At 37.7% G+C, this 23,043-nt stretch overlaps 4 protein-coding genes across 4 annotated transcripts; 2 read left to right on the top strand and 2 right to left on the bottom strand.

Moving 5' to 3' along the window:
• Nucleotides 1-4,570: 4,570 nt before the first annotated feature.
• On the top strand, nucleotides 4,571-11,239 carry MONOS_6655 (uncharacterized protein; the record flags this gene model as incomplete). The annotated part of the gene is made up of 1 exon (XM_067876902.1): nucleotides 4,571-11,239. One exon carries the CDS (start codon nucleotides 4,571-4,573, stop codon nucleotides 11,237-11,239), a length of 6,669 nt encoding a protein of 2,222 aa, XP_067735685.1.
• A 1,914-nt stretch (nucleotides 11,240-13,153) lies between these two features.
• On the bottom strand, nucleotides 13,154-13,793 carry MONOS_16918 (uncharacterized protein; the record flags this gene model as incomplete). Its single annotated transcript, XM_067869790.1, has 3 exons — nucleotides 13,154-13,374; nucleotides 13,549-13,736; nucleotides 13,777-13,793. The coding sequence occupies 3 exons, from the start codon at nucleotides 13,791-13,793 to the stop codon at nucleotides 13,154-13,156; spliced, it is 426 nt and encodes a 141-aa protein (XP_067735684.1).
• A 960-nt stretch (nucleotides 13,794-14,753) lies between these two features.
• Nucleotides 14,754-19,652, top strand: MONOS_6654 (WASH complex subunit FAM21). The gene is made up of 5 exons (XM_067876901.1): nucleotides 14,754-14,821; nucleotides 14,883-15,047; nucleotides 15,096-15,180; nucleotides 15,242-19,095; nucleotides 19,197-19,652. Exons 1-5 carry the CDS (start codon nucleotides 14,774-14,776, stop codon nucleotides 19,236-19,238), a joined length of 4,194 nt encoding a protein of 1,397 aa, XP_067735683.1. The 5' UTR covers nucleotides 14,754-14,773; the 3' UTR covers nucleotides 19,239-19,652.
• Nucleotides 19,556-22,062, bottom strand: MONOS_6653 (putative ATP-dependent RNA helicase HAS1). The gene is made up of 3 exons (XM_067876900.1): nucleotides 21,494-22,062; nucleotides 20,439-21,432; nucleotides 19,556-20,250 (listed from the first exon to the last, which is right to left on the bottom strand). Exons 1-3 carry the CDS (start codon nucleotides 22,046-22,048, stop codon nucleotides 19,784-19,786), a joined length of 2,016 nt encoding a protein of 671 aa, XP_067735682.1. The 5' UTR covers nucleotides 22,049-22,062; the 3' UTR covers nucleotides 19,556-19,783.
• Nucleotides 22,063-23,043: the final 981 nt, after the last annotated feature.

Below are 23,043 nucleotides of genomic sequence, written 5' to 3'. Positions count from 1 at the left end.
TTATCATGTTGATGAAAATTTGAAATGCGAAAAAATCAAGAAAAAAGTGTTTGTGAAAATAAAGATTTTAAAGATTAATAGTTCGAAGCAAATGCAATATAAAACATGTCCCCAATTTCTTGGGCGATTCCCAGTTGGCTAGAAAAAGTCCTTTTAAATTTAACAAAAAAACGAAATTTCTCAATGTGTAATAAGTTAAAATATAAAAACAAACTGCAAATAAATAGAATAAAACTTGTTAAAAAGGATTTTTAAAATGCTGAAAACTACTTCTCATTTCTCGACATTTTGCAAACAAAAACAAAAAAGTGCCAATTAAGGAAAAAGTCCTATTTAAAAGTTGACCCTATTGGTTTTTTGGTATTATCAAAATACACATTTGTGTGAATACTTCCGAAAATGGTGTATTTCGTTCAGAATGAAAAATTTCCATATTTGACTATCGTGATGATTATCGAACTCATTCTTTGTTAGTCAAAAAAGAGGATTCGCAAATTCGTATTTGAGATAAAAAAAATGAACTCAGTAAATATATTTCTTCTTTAAAAGATGCATTTTTTTTCCTTTGATTTCGAGCGCTTTTGAAAAAAATTTTATAATGTTTTTCTTTCTTTTTTCTTTTCTTTTTATTTTTTTTTTTTAAAAAAAAGGAAGAGAGAGAGAGAGAAAGAGAAATGAGTGGAATGAAATTCATGAAACTTTTAATATCTTCCTATTAATGAAAAGAATAAATTGTGTGAAAAAGAACGGTTTTACAAAATTGTCCAATCTATTTGAATACAGTCTAAACCGGATATAATCACGTCGAATATAATCACATTCGCCTATAGTCACATTTTTCGATGCACCGACATTTTTTGCTTGTTTTTCATTCATTTTTCATCGCATATAATCACAGGGATGAAAATATATAATCACATTTTTAATTATAATGGGTGACTTTTTCAATGAAATATCGATTTTTTGATCAAAAATCTCAATTTTTCGCGTTTTCAAAAATGTGCTCAAATAAGTTAAAATAATACGCATTTTTCACTTGCGAAATTAATTTTTTGCGAAAATGCGTATTATTTTAACTTATTTGAGCACATTTTTGAAAACGCGAAAAATTGAGATTTTTGATCAAAAAATCGATATTTCATTGAAAAAGTCACCCATTATAATTAAAAATGTGATTATATATTTTCATCCCTGTGATTATATGCGATGAAAAATGAATGAAAAACAAGCAAAAAATGTCGGTGCATCGAAAAATGTGACTATAGGCGAATGTGATTATATTCGACGTGATTATATCCGGTTTTGACTGTATATCGAAAAAATTGTTTATGAAAATTTTGGACAAAGAAGATGGTTGGACATTTTCTGGAAAGGATATTTATTACAAAAAATGAAAATATTTAAATGTTACAAAGGCGGACTCCAATATATATTATATATATTTAGCCTTCGTGTTTCTCTAACTGAACCACTCAGACATGAAAAGCTATGAAATTCGATTTCTGATTCCGTTTTGCTGCGAAACAGATCAGAACCACTATCAACGAGATATCTAATTGGGATAAAATTCTAGGATTTATGAAAAAATCAAAGATTTGTTCCGAACTATTTCCACTATCGAATAACTGCAATTCTGACATTCAAGTGCAAAATAACATAAAGAAATATTCAAAAGATGAGAAATACCTTTGAAAGCGAAGAATGGAACAAAATTCATAAAGCAAAAGATTTCGTCCCAATTGTCCAGTGTTTTTTGAAAATCGAAGAGCATTCAGGTCAGCCGCTTTTGGATTTCGCTCTTTGAAGGGACTGCCATTTCAAGCAAGAAAGGCGATCATCACACAAGTTTGTTTTCTTTTTGCGACCTTCTGTGAATGAGAATTCGATTGATTTTGTTTTCTTCATTTGTCTTTTTACAAAGTCATTGCGTCAATCTGTTTCCATATTGGAAAATGACCAATTGGATTTTGTGTTTTTAATATGAAAGAATACAATTCAGATGCATTATCACCAACGGATTTGGCATTGATGAATAAATGCAAATCTTTTTTTCATCCTTCTTCCATCTTGTCACTGAGACACAGCAAGATCATTCAATTTTCTTTTCGCTGCTTTCATCTTCGTGGAGCCAAACACAGTTGGCTTTTGATCCTTTTCAATCACACAAATTGAAGAGCGTTATCCTTCAAACACAAAAGTTTGAGCATTTTTGTCTTTCTCAACAGTTTCATTTTGTTTGCTTCAATTTTTAATAATAATAATAATAATAATAATAATAATAATAATAATAATAATAATAATAATAATAATAATAATAATAATAATAATAATAATAACAATTATCTTTTTTTTCTTCAAATAATCAACAATTCACCAAAAATTAATTCACACGTTCGGGGTTGTTCTTTTTCTTGCAGTAATTCCTCAATCCAATTGAAAACACACACGTCAAATCGAAATAATATGAAGAATGTCAAATCGACAGAAAAAACACAAACAAAAGCATCGAATGCAAATGTTAATGCGAGGAGGAGGAGGAGAAGAAGAAGAAAGGAGGAGAAAATGGATGGTTTATAGGATTAACTTTGATAATAATATTTTGCGATAGAGATATTTTTTTCGAGTTCTTCTTCAAATTCTTCAAAAATTCCTCCTTCACTCATCTTTTTGCCAACTATCTTAAAATTTTCACTCAACTTCACTTCATCAACATTATGGAGATCAATACCATTCAAAGGATCTTCTCTTCTTCCAATTCTTCTTCTTTCAGTTTTCCTTCAAGTTCTTCTTCTTTTTCACGTTCTTCATCTTCTCATAATCTGATTGAAGAATCTATTTAAATAACAAATGCTCAAACTGGTCGAAAAAAGAAGAGAAGAAGAGAAGTTGATAGACATTGGTGAAGAGAATGAGGGAAAGACAAGGAAAATGATGTGAAAGTTGGAGGAAGTGTTGAAATGAGAGCAATAAAAAGGTTGATGAGTGGAAGAAAGAGAGTGCAGACGAAGAAAGATTCATCATTTTTTAGCAATAGGAGAGGAGAAATTTGACAATTCAAAACGATACATCCAAATGTTGATTTTAAAGTCATTTGTACAGAAATTGCATTTTTAACTTTTCGAGCTTTTATTTGACAGTAATATCTTTTTGAAAAGGTTTTATTTTTCTTTTAGACAATTTTATCCTTTAATTTGATTGTCTTTTTTTTTTTTTTTTTTTTTTTTTTTTTTTTTTTTTTTTTTTTTTTTTTTTTTTGAAGTGAAAGAATTTCATCTGCATCAGCAAAAGCCGATTCATGTCTGTAAAGAACTGAAGAAATGGCATTGCTTTGGAAGTGCCTCAGATGTTTTTCACATGTTCTCAAAATGATTTACTGAAAAAAAGATTATTTCTCCATTCATTTGAATTTTAAACTATTATTAAGGGTCATTTTGATCATACGTAAAAAATTAAAAATTTCATATCAAAAAAAATTTTCATTCCCATGAGAATGAATTTGTGCTATTTGGCATGTTTGCTTCTTACAGAAACGCTAAAAGCAGAAGATGTCTCAAGAGCTACCAGATTGGAGAACAAAGGTATTCTCTCAAATGTTCATTTTTTCAATAATTCTCTTTATTTGTGTTCAGGTTATTCAAATGATGCACAATATCTGTCAGAGACTGATGCTTATTACTTATTTGAGCAGAATGCCTTGATGGAAGTGAAAAGATTACAGTCAGGACTTTCAACAGTTAAAAATACATTTTTTGGATTCTTCAATTCAACAGTTGGACTGAAAAATGTGGCACTTGAATATTCTTCTTCACCTTTGATGCTCATAGCAGATAAATCAAGTGTGATGTTGGATTTGTGCATCTCCCACCAAAAATCGGAATCACCGTTTCTTTTGCAAAGTGGGGCAATCTGTTTCACAAATATGAGTTTGATCCCCCAAAAGAATCTTTGCCCTTCCAGCCTCATATTTTCATCTGATGATTCAAATTCTGTTATTTTGAGAAATTCCATCGTTGCAGATCTGACTGTCTCATCTTTAGACTATTTCCTGTTATCAGGAAAGAGCAAAAGTGAACAGATTGATAAATGTGCCTTCAGAAACATGTCTGTGAAACTCTTCAAGAACAGTGATTTTCAAATGGGGCATTCATGCTATTTCAGTTCAATGGAGAGCATCCTCATTTATTCATGTGTGAATGTATTTGAAGGAGGGATTTCAAGTGGATCATATTCTTCTCATAAATTTGTCTGCAGAAATACAACTACACACTTTGGCAAAAGAGAAACGAATGACCTTCAAAGAAAAGAAAAAAGTGATTCAACCGAAAGTCAATCCTTTTCATTGTGTAAATGGATTGATTGCACATCCCCACAAGGAGGTGCCCTTTATGTTCATGATAATGAAAAAGCAATTTTAACAGTTGAAAATTCTTCATTTGAAAGATGCAATGCTTCTTTAACAAGAGGAGGAGGAATATATACGTTGAAGATCTCCGAATGTATTGTCCTCCACACTTCCTTTGTCCAATGTTCGGCTGCAGCAACTACAAATTATGGGGGAGGAGGAATATCGATGGAAAATATTTGCACACAATCATTTGTTGACGATTGCTCCTTTCAAAATTGTTCATCGGGAAATGATGCAGGAGCAATTGATCAACGTCAAACAAAAGTCTTGACCCAAAAAGAATGCATTATTAATTCCTTTTTTGATAACTGTCAATGTAATAATTCTGTTGATGGAGCCGGAGGAGCAATTCAACATTGGGATACTTTGGACAAAGTAATTATCTCAAACTGCCAATTCTGCAATTGCTATTCAATGGGTGGAGGAGGCGCAGTGTACCAGCACATAACTCCGAATAATAATGGAATTTTGTTTTTCAGTTGTTTCTTCCATAATAATGCATGCGAAAAAGGAGGACATGATATTGTTCTTCAAGACTCAACAGAAAACAACATTGACCCAAGTTGCTTCTCAACAAGGAATACTTCAAATAGAGTTAGTATAAATTTTGACTCAATTGATGATCGGAGTGAATGGCTTCGCAATGATTTTGGAAAAGTGAGATTTGTCTCATCAACTGATTCACAACCAAAGGGCATCGACACATATGCATGTGGGCTGGATAAAACCCATGCATGTTGCACCATCAGCCGTTGCCTTACGCAACTCATTCCAGTGTTGGTTCCCAATGTCGAAATATTTTCGGGAACGATAATCGAAACAAATAATTTTTATTGTGGATCAAACAGTTTCACTGTTTATGGCCAAAGCAATATGAGCACAGCAATCCACACAGAATTTGAAGCATCTGGGCTGTCTCTATTTTCGGTCTCAACAGGTGCATTGACTGCCAGAGACTTTGTTCTTGTGCATAACTCGACTCATCCGAACAACCGTGGGTCAAGGCTGTTTGAGATAAGTGGAGCAGGAGGAATGAGGATCAGCAGTCTGAACATATCTATTGGAAGTGGGCAATCAACAGAAACAGCATTCACAACAGAGCTGGTCAATGTTCAGAATGGTATGCTGCAGATGGATAATGTGAACTGGGCAAAATCGATCTCCACAACTTCATTGTTTTTGCTTTCTTCGACAAATGAAATATCATTGACGCTTTCGAAGTGTGCCTTTGATGGGATCGAAAGAACAAACAGTGGAGCAGCTGTAATCTCGTTTTCAAATGACAAGGCAAATATTGATGTGAATTCAAGTACTTTTGAAGGATGTGGAAGCACAAATTCAGAAAATGGGGGATCGATGATGCTGTGTGTTGGGAATGGAAATGAGGTGAAAGTGAAAGGTGGATCTTTTGATGGGTGCTATTGCTCTGCAACATATGGATTTGGGGGAGGAATCCTTCTTCGATTATTGAATGAAAATCCAGAATTCCTGATATCCTCTTCCTTTGGCACAAATACAGCCAAATGGGGAAAAGATATTTTTGTCATTTCACCAAATCTGGAAGAAACAGCAAAATCCAAAAACATCACATGTGTGGAAGCCTCTTTGGATTCTTTTGAGAAGATTCGAGGATATGACAATGGAAATACGAGTGTTGCTATCCCTCTGTGCGTTTATCTCCTTCCAACACAAGAAGAAGTGCATGTGAGCAACATTGAGGCATCTGATCATTCTCATTGTGGAATTGTCCAATTCCCTTGTTTGTCCTTGAAGCATTCTCTAACACGTCTATCAGGTTCAAAGAAAGTTGTTGTGGATGGAATGATTTTGATGAGCGATGAATTGGCATTTGCTGGACAGAAACATGAAATTAGAGGAAATGATGATCAGAGTGGCTGGACAGTTTCTGATACAATCACAGAAACAAATACAGCAATGGTGACAGTTGGAGTGGAAACAGTGCTTTCAGCACTTATATTCTCTCTTCCATCGTCCCTTCCTCTTCATCAGACTTTTATTTCATCTTCATCATCACTATCTCTGTCTCATTGCTCTATTTCTCTTCAAAACCCTTCGTCTGAATTAGCATGTCTAATCTTGTCTGTCGAGTCTGGCACCCTGGTTATTGATTTCTTCTCTGCTTCATCGATATCGCTGAGCACAACTCCATTGATCTCACTGTTTGGAAGTGGAACAAATGCAGAGTTAATGAACACTCCGTGGTTGAACATGACGAACTGCACTTTCACAGAAATTGAAAGAGCAGCTGGAAGTGGAGGCTGTATAAGCGTTGATAACAGCCATGATGAAAATTCAAATGGAGAAATAAATATTGAAGAATGTGATTTTGATGGATGCTCTGTGCTGGCTGATGGCAGCAGAGGCGGCGCTGTCGATGCTCAGTTGAAAGGGAGCATTCAAATGAATATTATTTTATGCACATTCACAGGATGTACAGCACCAGCAGAAGAACGGAAGATTGGGTTTGGGGGAGGGATGGCACTGAAGCTGATTGATGATGATTCTTCATTTGTGATCTCATCGCCTGTTTTTGGGGCAGACAAGCCAAATGTTGCAAAATATGGAAATGACCTGTTTGTGGAAGCATTGAACTTAACAAAGAGCATTACAAACACCTCTCTTCCATTTGTGTCAGAGAATCTGGAAGATATTTCGTTGGATTCTATGAGAGGCTTTGATGGGAATGATACAGCGAATGCTATTCCACTGATCTATTTCTGGTTCGCACTTGGCTCAGAGTTATTTATTGGGGGTGAAGGAAAAGATATGGGTGCTTGCGGATTCTCAGATTATCCTTGTCTGTCAATTGATTATTCATTGGATCGATTGTCTGAAGGAAATGAAAAGAATATAAACATCATTGGAAAGGCGATTCTTCAGAAGTGTGTTGATCTTGGTGGAGTTTCCATTAAATCAGATGTTAACAATAAGTGTGTTTTGGAATGTCATTCTTCTGTTGAAGGGGAAGAAGGGGCAGCAATGAAGACTCAAGGCATCACAAATCTCGAACTGATTCGCTTTGTGATTCCATCTTCATTTACAAGTGGAGTGAATGTTCTTATCCATGTTGGTTCAAGTGAAGGACTGTTGACTCTGAAAGACTGCTCATTCACAAAAATGGAAGAAAGCAGAGAGAACATGATTAACTTTGGACTGATCAAGGCAGATGGGGGCACAGTTCGATTGGAATTGGTGACGATGCAATCACTCAGCTTTTCAAAAGATGTAATTTCTGTGTTGTCAACAACAACGTTGAACTTCAAAAATCTGACGATGAAGAATATTGAGCTTGATGGGGCAAGTGGATTGAGGATATCAAAGAGTTCAGAGAGAGAAAATAATGAAGTTGAACAAAATGTTCTTGTTGAGTGGAGCATATTCGAAGAAGTCACCCAGAACACAACCAATGATATTCCCATTATCCGAAATGTGAATAATGATGAGAAATTGAAAATGGTGATTCGAAACACAACGATGAAAAGATGTGGAGGATCAAAATGTGGAAAGGGAGGAGGGATGTTTGCCCTGTTGAATGAGGGAGGAAAGTTTGACTGCTCATTTTGCACCATTTCTGAGTGCTTCTGCTCCACCACAGGAAGAGGTGGGTGGCTGTTTCTGGAATGCACCTCGGTGGTTGAACAGCCTCTGAATTTTGTTCTGTCAAATATCACATTCAGAGATAACTCTGCATTCAGGGGAAGAGATGTGTGTGTGAGATGCCACTCAATCGAAACACAAATTGTTGATGAGCAATTCTTATTGGATTTCAGAGCTCCGTTTGTGAAGGAGCTTGCGATATGGGGCTGCACAACAGATTCTTTCGTTGATGAAGAAGATCTGCTGCTGAGGGTTGTGAAATACCAGAGCGAGACGATATTTGTGTCATCAGTTGCAGACAATAGCTCAGACAGCAAGCAATGTGGAGAATTGGACACGCCATGCCACTCATTGAGCTTTGGAGTGCAGCACATCATTCCATCTCTGTTCTCACAGCTACTGATCTTGGGGCAAACAGAAATTGTTGGGAAGTGTGATGTTCTTGATGTGACCATCCGCTCATTGCAATCTCCCTCAGCTGCTTTGGTGCATCTGAACTCAACAATAACCAACGAGGGCAGTATTATCACAACATCAGAGAAAGTTCGGATTGAAAGTGTGAAATTCAACTTTGGTCAGTTATTTTCATATTCAGGCAGTTCAATCATTCACGAAGCACGTGGCCAGCTGTCTCTTTCATTTGTTGGTTTTTCTTCGACTGGATATTCAGAAAACATTAAAGCTATTGTTCTCAATTCAACATTGCTGAACATCGAAAATGGAATTCTGCATGTTGACAACTGCTCAATATCAATGCTTTCATTCAAGAAGCCTTTATTTCTGTTAAGTGGAGATGAGATAAATATTACAAATGTGAAACTGGAGCAAATTGAAGAGACAGAAAATGTGTTTGAGATTGGTAATTGTGGAAGAATTGCATTGAATGGAGTATCCACCGATGAAGTGAAGTTATCCAAAGGCTGTATCTTTTCAATTGAGAACATAACTTCTGGAACAATCACTCTTGTTGATTCATCATTGAACAACTGTTCAAGGAATTCAGAAGGCGCTTCCGTTTTCTCAGCTTCAACAACCTCTGCTCATTTCGAGTTTTCAAACTGTTCTTGTTCAAACTGTTATTCTCTGTCAAGCGAAGGAAGAATAATGGAGGTGAGCGATACAACATATGTTTTGATGGACTTATGTCAATTTATTGGAGTGCAATCAAAAGAAATTGAAAACGAAAGAATAAATACGTTTGAAGAAATATGCAAATGGAATGGATCACTTGTCCATTCAGCTGGTTCTTCGTTGGAAATGAAGGATGTAATTATTTCGAATGCTTCATCAGGTGGGCTATCCGTCTCGGCTGGCAATGTGAAAATCGAGAAAGGAGAGTTTTTGAATAACAATCCATTCAATGGAAAATATCCTTCTCTTCGTCGAAACATCATTTGCTCAGATTCTGCCTCATTGACCATTTCGAGCTTGAAAGGCGGAGATGGAGTGATGACCAATTCTTCACTTTGGATTTTAAATGATGGATGTGATTTGAGAGGGATAGCAGGGGAAAGGGCATCTCCTTTCTTCATTCCCAAGTTGGAAGATGTTTCTGTGAATGAAAATGGAAGCAATATTTTTATCAAATTCAAAGGGTCACTTCTTCTTCCTTGTGACTTATCATTCAGACTTGTGTATAAAACAGGGGGTGTGGAGTTGGTCGAGACATATCAGTTTGAGGAAGACGGTTTTGTTTCAGAAACAGAAGTGATTGGAAGAGTTCCATCAGAAAATATTTCTACAATTGCAGATGAAACGGAGGTGTCTGTGATGCTTTTGTTTGGAAAGCAATTGGCTTCCACTTCTCCTCAAATTCTGAAGAACAAAACCGAATCAAAGACTGGAAAAGACAGAGTTGTTGAAGGAGGGAAAGAAGGGAAATCTTACTGGCTGTTGATTGTGATTGTGCTTGCTGTTATTCTTTTGATTGTTCTCATTGTTTCAATAATACTGGCTGTTCGATGGAAAAAGCAAAAGAGAAGGACAGAAGAATTGGAAGAGATTGTGAATGACACGGTGAGGAAGGATCCGAAGCTGATTGAGATGGTGACGATGGAGATGTCACCAGAGGAGCAGTGGAGAAGGGCGGAAAAGGAGGCTGAGAAGAAAAACGAGGAAAGAATCAAGAAGAGAATATATGAGAAAAGCCTGGGACACTCCGAGTCGTCAGAGCATTTGTTGAGTGAGAGCGGGTCAACTGAATACATCCTTGGAAAGGATTCGGACAAGATTCCTGAATGGATGTTGGAAAAAGTTGATGATAAAGAAGATGAGGGAACAAGAAAACGAACACCATCACCATCCATTTCATCCACCTCAACAACAGACACTTCAGACACAGAATCCACGTTTGTTCGATCGGAGAGTCTGTGCCCAACCACCTCATCAATGTCGAATTTGGTGGATGCAATGGCATGTTCATCACCACACGAAAAGCTGATTGTGGACTTGAGGGATTCGCTGTTCATGTTGCTGCATGGAAGGAATGAAAAGAAGGAAATGGCAATTGGGAGTTTGAAGGAGAGGGAGCAGACAGCTGCTCAAATTCTGTTTTGGGTGGCTAACCTTGCACTCCACTCATTTGACGAAATGGAAAACCCTCTTCAATCACTGGCAAATCTGAGTCCGCATATTGTGCTCTTCTCAGAGCACATGGTCATCTGCATTGTGATGAACTCTGATTTCCTTTCATCTGATGATTCTGATTCATCATCCATCTCATCATCAACTATTGTAACATCTGCAAGTGATGATGATAGAGACTCCCTGCCTTCTTCGGCTTTTGATGATGAGGATGATTATTACAAAAAAGAGTGCCTGAGGTGGAAGGCGCCTGAGCTGCTGATCAACAAGAAGATGGGAGCAACAAAGGAGTCAGTGGCATTCTCGATCGGGATGATGCTGTGGGAGTGCTTGACACTTCAGATCCCGTTTGGTGATTATGAGGCAGAAGTGGCAGGGCAGAAGATTGTTAATGGAGAGAGGCCAAAACCTGATGCTCTTCAAAATTGCTCTTTGAAAAGAATATTGAAGAGTTGTTTCTCTGAAGCTTCAATCGATCGGCCATCGCTCAATGAAATGAAGCGAGAGTTTATCCAGCGCTTTCCCCCAGGTGCTGCAATACTGACAATGTCCGACGCAATTGACCAGGAGGAAGCAACAGAACACGCCGAGCTAAGCACAGCTGTGAATTCTTCAGATATCGCAGCAAGTTAAGTAGCTGGAAAAAATGAATAAAAAAGCTTTTGGCAATCATGTTTTGCAAAACCCCTTTTTTTTTCAAGAGCAATATCAATCTTTTCTTCTTTTTATTACCAATGTTGTTCTTTTCTCTGTAAGTTTTTTGTACATCACATTTCTTCTTATTTTTCCAAGTCTGCCGTTTTCGTTTCCACTATTTGCGTTTTGTTCGTTTCCGTTTTCTGTCTGCTCTGAATTCAAAATTTTTCTAAGTGGCGATGCCTGCATTTGCGTGTTCATGCTTGATATTCACTTATCTTTCTCTTCGCAACGATTTTTGGATTTTCTTTTATGTCTATTTGTTCTTCAATCTCCAATTCGGTTTTCCAGTTGCTTTTCATCCTTATTCCCCCTTTTTTGAAATGTGTATAAGCAGTAATAATTACATTACTCATTTTGTTTGACTCCAGTTTTGATTGTCATTCCATTTATTATTATTCTTCTTCTTTATTTTTTCTTCATTTCATTTAGATTTTGTTTTTTTCACTTGTGATCATAGCAGCATTCTCACAAGCAAGAGACACATCTTTTCTTTGAAGCAGAAAATCCATTTATTGTTGTCAACTCTTCAGCACACTTGTGAAAGAAGGCTATTCCGTTCATGTTATGCTTGATGAATAATCTTTTAAATTCCTCCTTTAACTTCTTCAATTCCTTCAATTCTTCTTCAATCTTACAATCAATTCGTCAAACCAGTTGGAGTGTTTTCATTGTTAAAAGATTCTTCTGTCACTTAATGAGAAGAACGAGAAGAACGAGAAAAAGAATTTCAGGAAGAAGCTAAAAACTTAGCCGTTAGATCAGGAACCACCACGGAGGCTGACTAGTGCATCTCCTGCGATTATGAGTTCACATTCTGTGAAAATTCTTCAGTCTTCCTATAATGAGCTTTCTTTTGGAGCATGATGTTACACTTTCTGATTAGCTTGAGGCGAATGCTCAGAATTTGACTGAACATTATGTTGCGTTGCATCTGCTATTCCAGCTGTTCCATTTGATTCATTAGATGCTGTTCCAGTCGTTAGATTTGCAGTGTTTGCATTTGTTTCATTTGTTGCACCAGCAGCCAGTGAATATGGTGTCTGACTTGGAGCAGCTGATGTCACACATGTCTTCAGCGACTTTCTCGCAACAGGGTTCGAAGATAGGAACAAAGAAAGGTGAAGAGCAGAAAGTTTCAGCAAGAAAATTTCACCAATTTGAATGAAGACTGGAGACCTGTGATCTAGCAGCAGGAATCATAATTTCATTTGTCATTTTCTATTCGATTTCGTTTCTGTCTTCATTCACTTTATCGTTCGTGTTGGAATTTGCATTTTCATTCTTATTCGAGATTGTATTTAAATTTTAACTTAAATTTGAAGTTGGGCTTTGCTTAGCCACTCTTTCAGATGCAGAGTTTTCACTTTTGCTGGCTCCAATTCGAATCCTCTTTCATGCTTTTGATATCGCTTATAATCAATGTTTGCTTTCAAATTGTCCTTCGCATTTCTGCTTTCCCCGCTATTTTCTGACTCAGTCACTGAAAATGTTTCAGTCTCGAACTCTTTGTACTACAAACCCATTCCACAGTTTTTGATGAAGTCAAACAGATTGTTCGCTTTCTCCTTTGCATTTCTTTCGATAACTTATAATTTTCATGAATAATCGTCTTTTTGAGCAACAGATATAATTATTTCTGGTATGTTAAATTGAGAAATGTTAAGGATGATTTTGAAATAAATAAATTTGAAATATTTTATTCGTTTTGTTTGTTGATCCCATTTTGTTTTCAGAAAGAGCTGAATTTTTATTTGAAATATCAATATATTGTTCTTTTTAATCGTTGTTGAGACTTTTTCTTTCTTGTCAATTTTCGTATTTTTTTGATTTTGTTTTCCTTTTTGATTTTCAGCTTTTCGGTTTTTCATTATTCTCCTCCATCATCTCAATCTTTTCAATTTCTCCAGCATCTTCCATTCCTTCCTCCTCCTCCTCTTCTTCGCCCTTTTCTTCTTCCTCGTTGTTCCTCAACTTCTCATCTCTGCCATTCCTCAGCATGAATAAATTCGCTTTGCTCATATCTTTCTTTTCCTTAACTTCCTCCAGCAGCTCCTTCAACTCATCCAATGCTGGAATAATCAGCAAAAATGATATCAACTGCATCAAATGTGATGTGCTTGGAAGCAAAAGATTCCTTGATCTTTCAACAAGTTGTGCGCATTCATCTTTCCCTTATCTCCGGTCTTCTCACCAGCCTTTTCGCAGGCATCGGATCGAATACTTTGACGGGGTGGTGAAAAAACCGCAGTATTTCGTGTTTTCTTCAGTCACTTCATCTACGTCTGTCTTTCCGAAATTCTGCAGTGCTTTTTCTTCCACAGCGAGGTGGTAGCATACTGCAACACTTTTCACAAGCTGTGCGCTGCTATCCAGTGCATGCCCCTTAGCGCTGCACGTGAAGGGTGGAGATAAATGCTTTTGTAATGCTTGTCTGTAGTTTTGTTTGCGTTAATATTTGTTTCGTTGCTGACTGGTGTGCTTTTTCCATATGTTCAGTTGTTGTCTTCGATTTATTCTTTTGTTGAGCGTGTTTCTGATGTGCCTGATTCAGATAGAATTGCTGATGTATCTGGAGAAGTTGGTAATGAAAATAATGCTGATGGGGAAATCTCGTATGATTTTTCATATAATGAAGGCGAAGGGAAAGACAAAGAAGAAGGTCAATAGAAAGGCAGAGAATGTCCATATGAATGATTACGCTTCCACTTTTTCCTCTTCATTTTGCAATTTTTATTCATTTTTTTCTTCACCATCTTTGGCATTTTTGTTTTTCTTTTTAATGTTTCCTGATAAAAATATTGAATCCTGCGTTTCTCGATATTATCACAGCTTCTTTCGAATTCTGCTCGAACTTGAAAATTATCATTTTGCTGTTGCTATAATCGCGCAAAAATTTTCTCGAAGTATATCAAACATTCATCAATAGCTCATGAAATTCCATATTGCTTCTTTTCCTATTCATCGCACTGTTAATAAAAGTGGTGAGCAAAGTTACTCCTATCGCATGTCTTTTCTATTATTTCTCCAAAAATCGTGCTTGTTCATAAGATTCAAAATTATTCTTAATATTGGATTTCAATTCATTTTCTTTTTTGAATTATTATGCCATATTCATTGATATATGAAAGAAGAACAAATTTGCAACAAAACCTGATTTTTTCATAAATGAAAAAATAATGTGCCTTTTCTATTTTTTTTCTTCATTCTTTGATATTGATATTTTAAAATTAGAATCTGATTATATTTATCTCATTTTGGATGTTGAAAAATTTGTCAATGGTGGTGAAGAAAATTATATAAAAAATGGATCTGTCTAATCGGAAATAACGTATTTTTCGTTATTTTGGAAAAAAATTCTTTCAAGAAATTTGTTATTTTTTTGCTATTTATTTTCATTGAAAAAGCGATATGATGAACAATGATAAATGATTATTCCGATCTATGCCATAGTTTGAAACCAAAAGGAATATGGATAGAGCAGAGTTTTCTGAATGGAGCCTTCAAGGGGATCAAAAAGTTTTTATTGAAATATATTTTTCATATTTTATTAAAGAATTGTAACTTTGTGAAATTACAGTTATTTGATTCTCTCAAAGAATTTTCAACATTTCTGTTGGAACAATCTCGAACGGCACAGTTAGAAGTTGATGAAATTTCACTTCAGTCAAAAGCAACTTCAATTCGCGTGGATGATGTTTTTAATCAATTTCATTTGCTGTCAAATGAAAAATTTATCGAGAACGTGCGCTTTTTAATTATTTATTATGATTCATGTTAACTTTTGTTTTAGCGTGTGTATGATGACGATGACATCATGGAAACTCAAAAGAAAGATGAGAAGGATCCTTATGATACTTACACAAAAGAACAACGAGGTTTTGTTTCATTATAAGTATTTTTTTATTGCATAAAATATGAACATATATTTTTGTAAAGAATCGCTGCTCGTATCAAAATATACGGAAGCTCTAAAATCTGCGATGGGAATTATGTCAAACGTGAAAACGAATGTTCCCGAACCACAACCTGCTCCATCATCGGAGCCGTCTGATCCGGCTGCTCCGCAACAACCACAGCCACCTCAGCCGCAGCAGCAAATGCAACCATTTATCAGCTTTGACGAACCAGATCCTAATGATCCTTTTGGAAAACGTCCTCTTCCTTTATTTATCATGAGTCAAGAATTCTTCGAAAACGAAAATGTTGGGCTTGACCTTGACTGGGGAGTTGTTGGACGGGCACCAGAAGCTGAAAAATCTGCACCACCAGAAGCACCACCAATTCGTGATGATGCTCTCCCACCTCAAGGCATTCCTGCGCCTCCTCCATTGCCAGATGGATCGACCATTCCACCTCCACCACCTCTGCCAATTCCTGATGCTCCAGAAATTCCTTCTTCCTCGTCTTCCTCTTCGCAAAAAGTAGAGAACGAAGGAGGTGACGATGCTGCGAACAAAGATGAGGATGAAGAAAGAGAAAAGGAGAAAAAGAAGAAAGCCAAGAAAGCCAAAAAGAAGGCCGAAGCAGAAGTTGAAGACGAAGATGCATTAGACAGCAACAAAGTGTATATTGACGAGGACGAAGAGTCAGTTGCAACCGTTGTGGAGGAAGAAGAAGTGCTTGTGTATGTTGACGAGGACGGCAACTCCATCCACGACGGCGACAGCGAATGGGAAGAGTACTCCGAAGAGATCGACGAGGAGACGAAGAGGAAGCTGGGAATTGAGACAACTGTTGCAGGTGCGAACTCGATGATGGCTGAGCTGGCTGCGCAGCTGAAGAAGATGCGGCCTCCGAGGGACGACGAGTTTGACGACGAAGAAGAGGAGGAAAACATTGCGGCAGAAGAGGCGAGGATTATGGAAGAGCAGAAGAAGAAGGCTGCAGCACAAGAAAGCGGACTGAAGAAAAAGAAAAAGAAGAAGAAGAAGAAGAAGAAGGCTGTTGCTGAGGAAGAACCAGAACCAGAAGAGGACGAAGATGATTTGGATGACAACATCTTTGCCGATATGGGGCTGGGCCAGAAGAAGAAGAAAGCAAAGAAACCAGAGCCGAAGCTGGAGAAGAGAACGATCACCATCAAAAAGCCAGGAAAACACCACAAGGCAAAGAAAGCGAAGAAAGTTGCAGGCGAAGGAGAAGAAGGCGAGGAGAGGCGGACAGAAAAGAAGGAAGGGAAGAAGAAGAAGAAGACAGAGTCGTTGTTTGCTGGAGATGACGATGAAGACGAAGAAGAGAAGGAGAGAGACAAGGGATTGTTTGGCGGAGATGAGGATGGAGGAGAAAGCAAGAAGAAGACAGAGAAGAAGAAGAGAGAAAAGAAAGAAGAGATTGATTCGTCGTTGTTTGGAGACGATGACATCTTTGGAGATGGCAACGCTGAGAAGAAGAAGAAGAAGAAAGAAGACAAAAAGGAAGAGAAGAAAGAAGAGAAGAAGAAGAGCAAGAAGAAGGAAGTTGTGGAGCCTGAGCCCGAAGCTGATGATGGAGATATCTTTGCATCGATTATGTCGACTGCATCGAAGAAAGAGAAGAAGAAGAGGGGAGAAGCAACAACTAAGGCAACGACGGCTGCTTTGACAACAACAGACGATGCGGAAGACGAGTTTGCCGCGCTGTTTGGTACAGCCCCTGCGAAGAAGAAGAAAGAGGAGAAGAAAGAAGAGGAACCGAAGCCGGAAGAGAAGAAGAAGAAGAAGAAGAAAGAGGAAGGATTGCAGTCAGCAGAGCAGAAAGAGGAAGAAGATATGTTTGCGATGTTTACGACGACGAAGACGGCAGAGAAGAAGCCGAAGGACAAGAAAAAGAAGAAAGACGAGGAAAAAGAAGAGAAGAAGAAGAAGAAGAAGGAAGAGCCGAGCTTCTTGTCTAAAGCAGATGACGATGAAGAAGACGATTTGTTGGCGATGTTTATGGGAGGCGGAGAAAAGAAGAAGAAAGACAAAAAGAAGGAAGAGAAAGCAAAAGAAGCAAAGGAAGAAAAACCAGAAGATTTGAAAATTGGTGGAGAAGAGGATGATGATGAGCTGATGAAGCTGATTGGAGAAGAAGAGGAGAAGGAAAAAGAGAAAGCCGAAAAGAAGAAGCAACGAGAAAAGGAAAAGAAGAAGCAGAAAGAAGAAGAAGAAGCGAAGAAGAAGGAAGAGGAAGAGAGAAAAATACAAGAAGAGGAGGAGAGAAAGAAGAGGGAGGAAAGAGAAGAGAAAGAAAGAAAGAGAAGAGAAGCAGAAGCAGAAGCAGAGGCAGAGGCAGCAAGAAAGGCAGAAGAAGCTGCTGCTGCTGCTGCAGAGGAAAAAAGAAGGAAGGAAGAAGAGAAGAAGAAGAAAGAGGAAGAAAAGAGGAAGAAAGCGAAGAGTTCAGGCTCGTCTTTGTTTGGAGACGACGAAAACGAAGGCAAATCATCGTCATTGTTTGGCGATGATGAGGATGATGAAAATCCGCTTGGAGCGCCATCGACGAAGGAGAAGAAGGCAAAGAAAGCAGCAGCCACCGCCGCAGCGTCATCAACAGATGAAGTGTCTGACATATTCTCTGGTTTGGCGCCTCCACCGAAAGCGAAGAAGAGAGAAGAAAAGAAACCTGCTAAGAAGGAAACGACTTCGATGGGGCTGGATGCTGCTGATGATGCTTTTGATCCTCTGGGTGCGTTGGCAGACACGAAGGAGAGCAAAGGAAAGAAGAGCGAAGCGAAGGAAGATATCTTTGGAGAAGGAGAGGATGAAAAAGAGAAGAAGAAGAGAGAGAAAGAAGAGGAAGAGAAAGAAGCAGAAAGGAAGAGGAAAGAAGAAGAGCGCAAAAAGAAAGAAAGAGAAGAAAAGAAGAGAAAAGAAGAAGAACGTAAGAGAAAAGAGAAAGAGGAAGAAGAAGAAAGAGAGAAAGCCAAAGAAGAATCAACCAAAGCTGTTGATGATGATCCATTATCTGCTTTGTCATCATCATCATCTTCTTCTTCTTCTTCTGAAAAAGAAGAAGAGAAGCCAGTAGTTTCGTCAAGCGCACGCGCAGGCTCGTCCATTGCTAATTTGGCAGCGAAACTTGCATTCAACCCAGGAATGCTGATGGGAGGGCCACGTCCAATGAAGAAGAAGAAAGTTGAAGAGGAAGACGAAGAAGCACAGGAAGATGTGGCAGATCCATTGTCTTCTTCTTCTTCCTCCTCCTCTTTATCAACAGCCAAAGCAGCCACGCATGTTGTGGAGATCAAAGAAGACGGCAAGCACTTCGACCACGAATCAGTTGCGCCACCAGAAATCACCCAGAAGCGGAGACCACCCACAATCAAGAGGCGCCCTGCTGCTGCTCATTCGTCCTCGTCTTCCGCAGCATCAAAACTGGCTGGGCCGAAAGTCGCTGTGAAGGCGCACACAAGCGCAGTCAAGCCAGCAGCACCAGCGGCAGCGAAAAAGGAAGAGAAGAAAGAGAAGATGTTTGCAGATGACAGCGATGATGAAGACGACAAGAACGAGAAAAGTGCAGATCCTCTTTCGTTCTCCGCACCGCCAAAGAAGAGTGCGCCTGTGGAAGCAGCGAAGAAAGTGGAGGACACTTCAGACCCGTTCGGCTTGGGAGAAGCAGAGCCGATTTCCACAAAGGCAGTGACAGCAGCCCCACGCGCTTCGCCTACAAAGGCTGCTTCTTCAAAGCCTGCTTCTTCTCCAGTGCCATCACCAGCTGCGTCGCCTTCAGCAAAGAAAGGGCTTGACTTGTTTGGCGATGACGATGATGACTTCCTTTCAGCAACGAAGTCGTCAAAGGCAGCACCAAAGTCTGCTGCTAAGAAAACGGCTAAGGTTTGAATTTATTGCTTTTTATTAATTTCTTGTTTAACTTTGTTATGAATTATGTATTCTTTATTTTATTTTATTTTTAATCATGAAAAATGCATAATCAGCCAAAGAAGAAAGCAGACACATTTGACGATCTATTTGCTTAAGCTCCTGACGCATAGCCGTATTTTCGAGAACTTCTTCTGTTTCCATTTCTTCCTGTCATTCCATTTTTTATCAAACTCATTATCAAGTTTCCAAAAGTGTAGAATTCTTCAGCAAATTCTCTTTCCTTCGGTCTGAGTGATTATATCTATCTAAGCTATTAATGCTTCCTCTTGCACAATCAGAATTTGACATCTGTTTTTTTACAAAAAAATTTCACGCTTGCCATATCTTTTGTTTTGTTTTTTTAGCTATTTTTTAGGTTTTATTTATTTTTTTCTTTAATATTTTTAAAGAAAACACACAAAAAAGAGCTGAGTGATGAAAGAATTCGAGTTTTTCTCCCTTCAAAAAAATAAACAATTGATTGTTTGCTTTTTTGCAAGCGGACATGCAAAAACGTTGATGAAATGAAATGAAATGATTTTTATTTCTATTTCTGCATTGACCTCTTAAAATTCTTATCAAAAAGTGTCATCCTTTCAAACACGAAAATAAATACCTAAAAAATAAATACAGATTTTCTTTTTTTAAATTCCTTTCTTTTTTAAAAACGAGAAAATTGTCTTCCATCGCCGCTTTGCTTCTTTCCATAAGGATTGTCTGCAGAAAAGCCGTGTCCAGATCTCCCTGTCCTCTTCTTCTGCTTATTCCCCTTTCCTTTCCCTTTCCAGGTGTTCCTCTGTCCATAGATAATCTTGGCCTCGTCATTTTCTTCTTCCTCAGCTCCTGCACCCTCTTTTGTGTTCTGATGTTCTCCTTCAGTTTCTTCAGATTTCGTGTTTTTTCTGGTTCTCTTTCGTTTTTTAGGCTCAATGTCATCTTCGTCTTTTTCTTCTCCTTTTTCATCATCTCCTTCATCTTTATGCTTTTGCGACTCAGATGAACGAAAAGCTGAAGATGCTGAAGTGGAAGAAGAAGACGAAGATGATGAAGATGATGACGAATAAGAATTAGCTTCGCCCATTTGAGCTCTTCCTCTTTTCTGAACGCTCCTCCCCATCATCTTCAAAGCTGTGGAAGTTTTACCAAAAGAAAGAAAGAAAGAAAGCGTAATAAAGAATAAAAAAATATGAATTGATTAAACAGGAAAGTATGGGATTGTTATTAACATTGAAAAAAAAAACAGATTAATTTGATTTAACAGCAGAAGAAATTAACAGTATTCTTAAAAAATTCTACTCAAATTCCTATTAGCAAACCAAGATCGCACTTTGGCGGCTGGTCAAACCCGAAGCTCTTAGCGACGAGCTGAATGTCGAGTTTGTAAACGTCAAAGCAGCTTTTGAGTGTTCGCGACGAATAAGCCTGAAGATACGCCCGAAACGCTTCCTTTGCTGCCTTTGCGAGGAAGTAGTTGCCAGCAATCAGCCGCTCAAGCTGCGCCTGAATGTTCTGGATCTTGTCCGTCTTCACCACAAACTCCTCCATCGTGATTTTGGACTCGCGCAGCAGGTGGATGAACACCAGCTCCTCCGGAAGCACAAACAGCAGAGCTTTCCCTTTCGCACCCACACCACGCGCCGTTCTCCCCACACGATGAATGTACTCTTTCACCTCAGCCGGCGGGTCGTACTGCACCACCCAGTCAACAGACGGGATGTCAAGCCCGCGGGCGCCGACGTCCGTGCAAAGAAGCACCCCCGTCGAAGCGTGACAGAACTCAAAAAATGTCGCTGTGCGCTTTTGCTGCTTTAGATTCCCGTGCAACGCAGAGCACTTCACATCAACATGATTAAGCAAGGCACAGTGAAACTCTACACTGGAACATGTTGAAAAGAACACAATTATCTTTTTGTTCTTTGCGTTTCTCGACAAAAACGTAAATAGTACTTGAAATCGTCGATCGGCAGGGCACACAAGATATCCTTGAGTCACTCCTTCAACTGTAGCAGATTCCTCTTCGTTCATCTCATCTTCGCCAGCATGTGAACCACTTTCTGTGCTCAAGCCTCCCTTTCCGAATGAGCTGACGTTGATTTCTACCGGATCTTCCCGAACGGCAACACGAGCAAGTTCGGCAGTGTTTGATTTTGCTGATATATTCGTGGCGGAAAAGAACATCGTTTGTCTTCTTTGACAAGGAAGAATTTCAATGATTTGCCGTAATTCTTTTTCAAAACCCATTTCTAGAAGCCTGTCGGCTTCATCAATTACAAGAACCTTCAAATTGCTTACCACAAATCCAAGGGTTGTCTTTAAAATGTTTAAAAAACGGAAAAATAAATATTTTAATATTTTAATATTAAAAACACACATTTAAATGATCCAATAAACGACCCGGTGTAGCTACGAGAAGTGCAACTCCTCTTTTTAATGGCATTATCTCATTTGCTTTTGAGTTTCCTCCGATAACCAATCCATGCGTTAGTGATGGATGATATTTCATAAGATCTCGTGCTGTGCTGTATATTTGTAGTGCAAGTTCTCTTGTTGGAGAAATAATGATACAGCAGGTACCCATTCTCGCTTCCCAGTGGATTCTTGCCATTAGCTCTATGCATGGAATCAAGAATGCCAATGTTTTTCCTGAACCAGTTTTTGCTGTGCCAATAAGATTTCTTCCCGCTAAAAGTGGCGGCAAGGAGCGTGCCTGTATTTTTGTCATGTAATTCATTTTCATTTCCTTCAAAGCACGTAATGTTTCTGGTCTCAATGGAATTGGCTTTCCTTCGTCATCGAAGATTTCTTCGAATGTCGAAGTCGTAAGTAAATCACTGTGCCCACTTTTTTCTTCTTGTTTCCCAGCTTTTGTTGCTGGATTTTGCATTAATGAAGGAGGTAACGAAGTTTTTATTGGAAGAGCCTCCATAAGTATTGCGTTATGGTTCAATAGAAATTATCTCTTTCATTTTTGTTGTATTTTGAGTGTGAAACAAAAATGTATTCGTTTGACATTTTTATTTTAGACAAAGAAATACATTAAAATGGATTTCACAATTATTCGTGTGATAATTTTGTTTGAGATAATAAAAATAAATATTTCAAATATTCAAAAAATGAAGCATAATGCACATTGAAGTTTATTTCTTGAAAAGATCATATTTCATAAAATACCAGTTATGAATTTGGATAAAAATAAAAATGAAAAAATATTAGGGAAATTCGTTCACCTTCACTGTATTTTCAAAATGGTTTATTCTACATAGAATATGTTCGTAACAGATTGAAATGGATATTTTTTTTAAAGTTCTTCGAGTCTTCGTGTTTCACAGATTATTATTCAATTGCTCTTTAACTTTGAAACGCTTTTCGTGATTAATGAATATTTTGTCTCTCACTTTTTCTCATTCTCTCATAATCTTAACTTTTTCACTGGATTGATGCTATTTCTTCGTTTTTGACACGTTTAAAGAAGTTGAAAATTCTCGCTGATCGCAAACATTTTCTAAACAACGAAAAAGAAGATAAAAAGGAAAGGAAAGAATGTTTTGATATGATCGAATAATAACTGAAGTATAATCGCGATGTTATCTGACAAACTGTTAAAAAAGTTAGAACAATTTTATTTATAATTAAAAATTAATTACAAAGAGGAAAAATTTTTGAAAAGAACTTGCAAGAAAATATGACGCAATAGAATAAGTTTTGTTTACATAAAAATTGAAAAACACACGAAAAGCTATTTCTAATTGAATAAGAAATTGAAACATTATCAATGGAGGTACAAAAATAAGATAGTTGTGTGAATCATAAATATTCAAGAGATGTGCAAATTAATTAAAAAAACTGGAATTTTTTTTAAAAAAGTGATCAAAACTGGATGTTGACCCGTTAATGAATGGAAACTGAATGATGCAAAACAAA

Source organism: Monocercomonoides exilis (genome assembly GCF_001643675.1).
Source record: "Monocercomonoides exilis strain PA203 chromosome Unknown scaffold2-2631571, whole genome shotgun sequence".
Lineage (NCBI taxonomy): Eukaryota > Preaxostyla > Oxymonadida > Polymastigidae > Monocercomonoides > Monocercomonoides exilis.
Note: the sequence above shows the minus strand (reverse complement) of the source record. Positions and strands in the feature narration are given on the sequence as shown.

What these genes read in the sequence shown, in the direction of transcription:
- MONOS_6653 (XM_067876900.1), bottom strand. Translation starts at nt 22,048, where the DNA reads ATGGAGGCTCTTCCAATAAAAACTTCGTTACCTCCTTCATTAATGCAA. An exon ending in GTTTATTGGATCATTTAAAT is followed by an intron (nt 21,433 to 21,493) that starts GTGTGTTTTTAA and finishes AACATTTTAAAG; the next exon opens with ACAACCCTTGGATTTGTGGT. An exon ending in GCCGCCAAAGTGCGATCTTG is followed by an intron (nt 20,251 to 20,438) that starts GTTTGCTAATAG and finishes AAACTTCCACAG; the next exon opens with CTTTGAAGATGATGGGGAGG.
- MONOS_6654 (XM_067876901.1), top strand. Translation starts at nt 14,774, where the DNA reads ATGGATAGAGCAGAGTTTTCTGAATGGAGCCTTCAAGGGGATCAAAAA. An exon ending in ATGAAAAATTTATCGAGAAC is followed by an intron (nt 15,048 to 15,095) that starts GTGCGCTTTTTA and finishes CTTTTGTTTTAG; the next exon opens with CGTGTGTATGATGACGATGA. An exon ending in TTACACAAAAGAACAACGAG is followed by an intron (nt 15,181 to 15,241) that starts GTTTTGTTTCAT and finishes ATTTTTGTAAAG; the next exon opens with AATCGCTGCTCGTATCAAAA.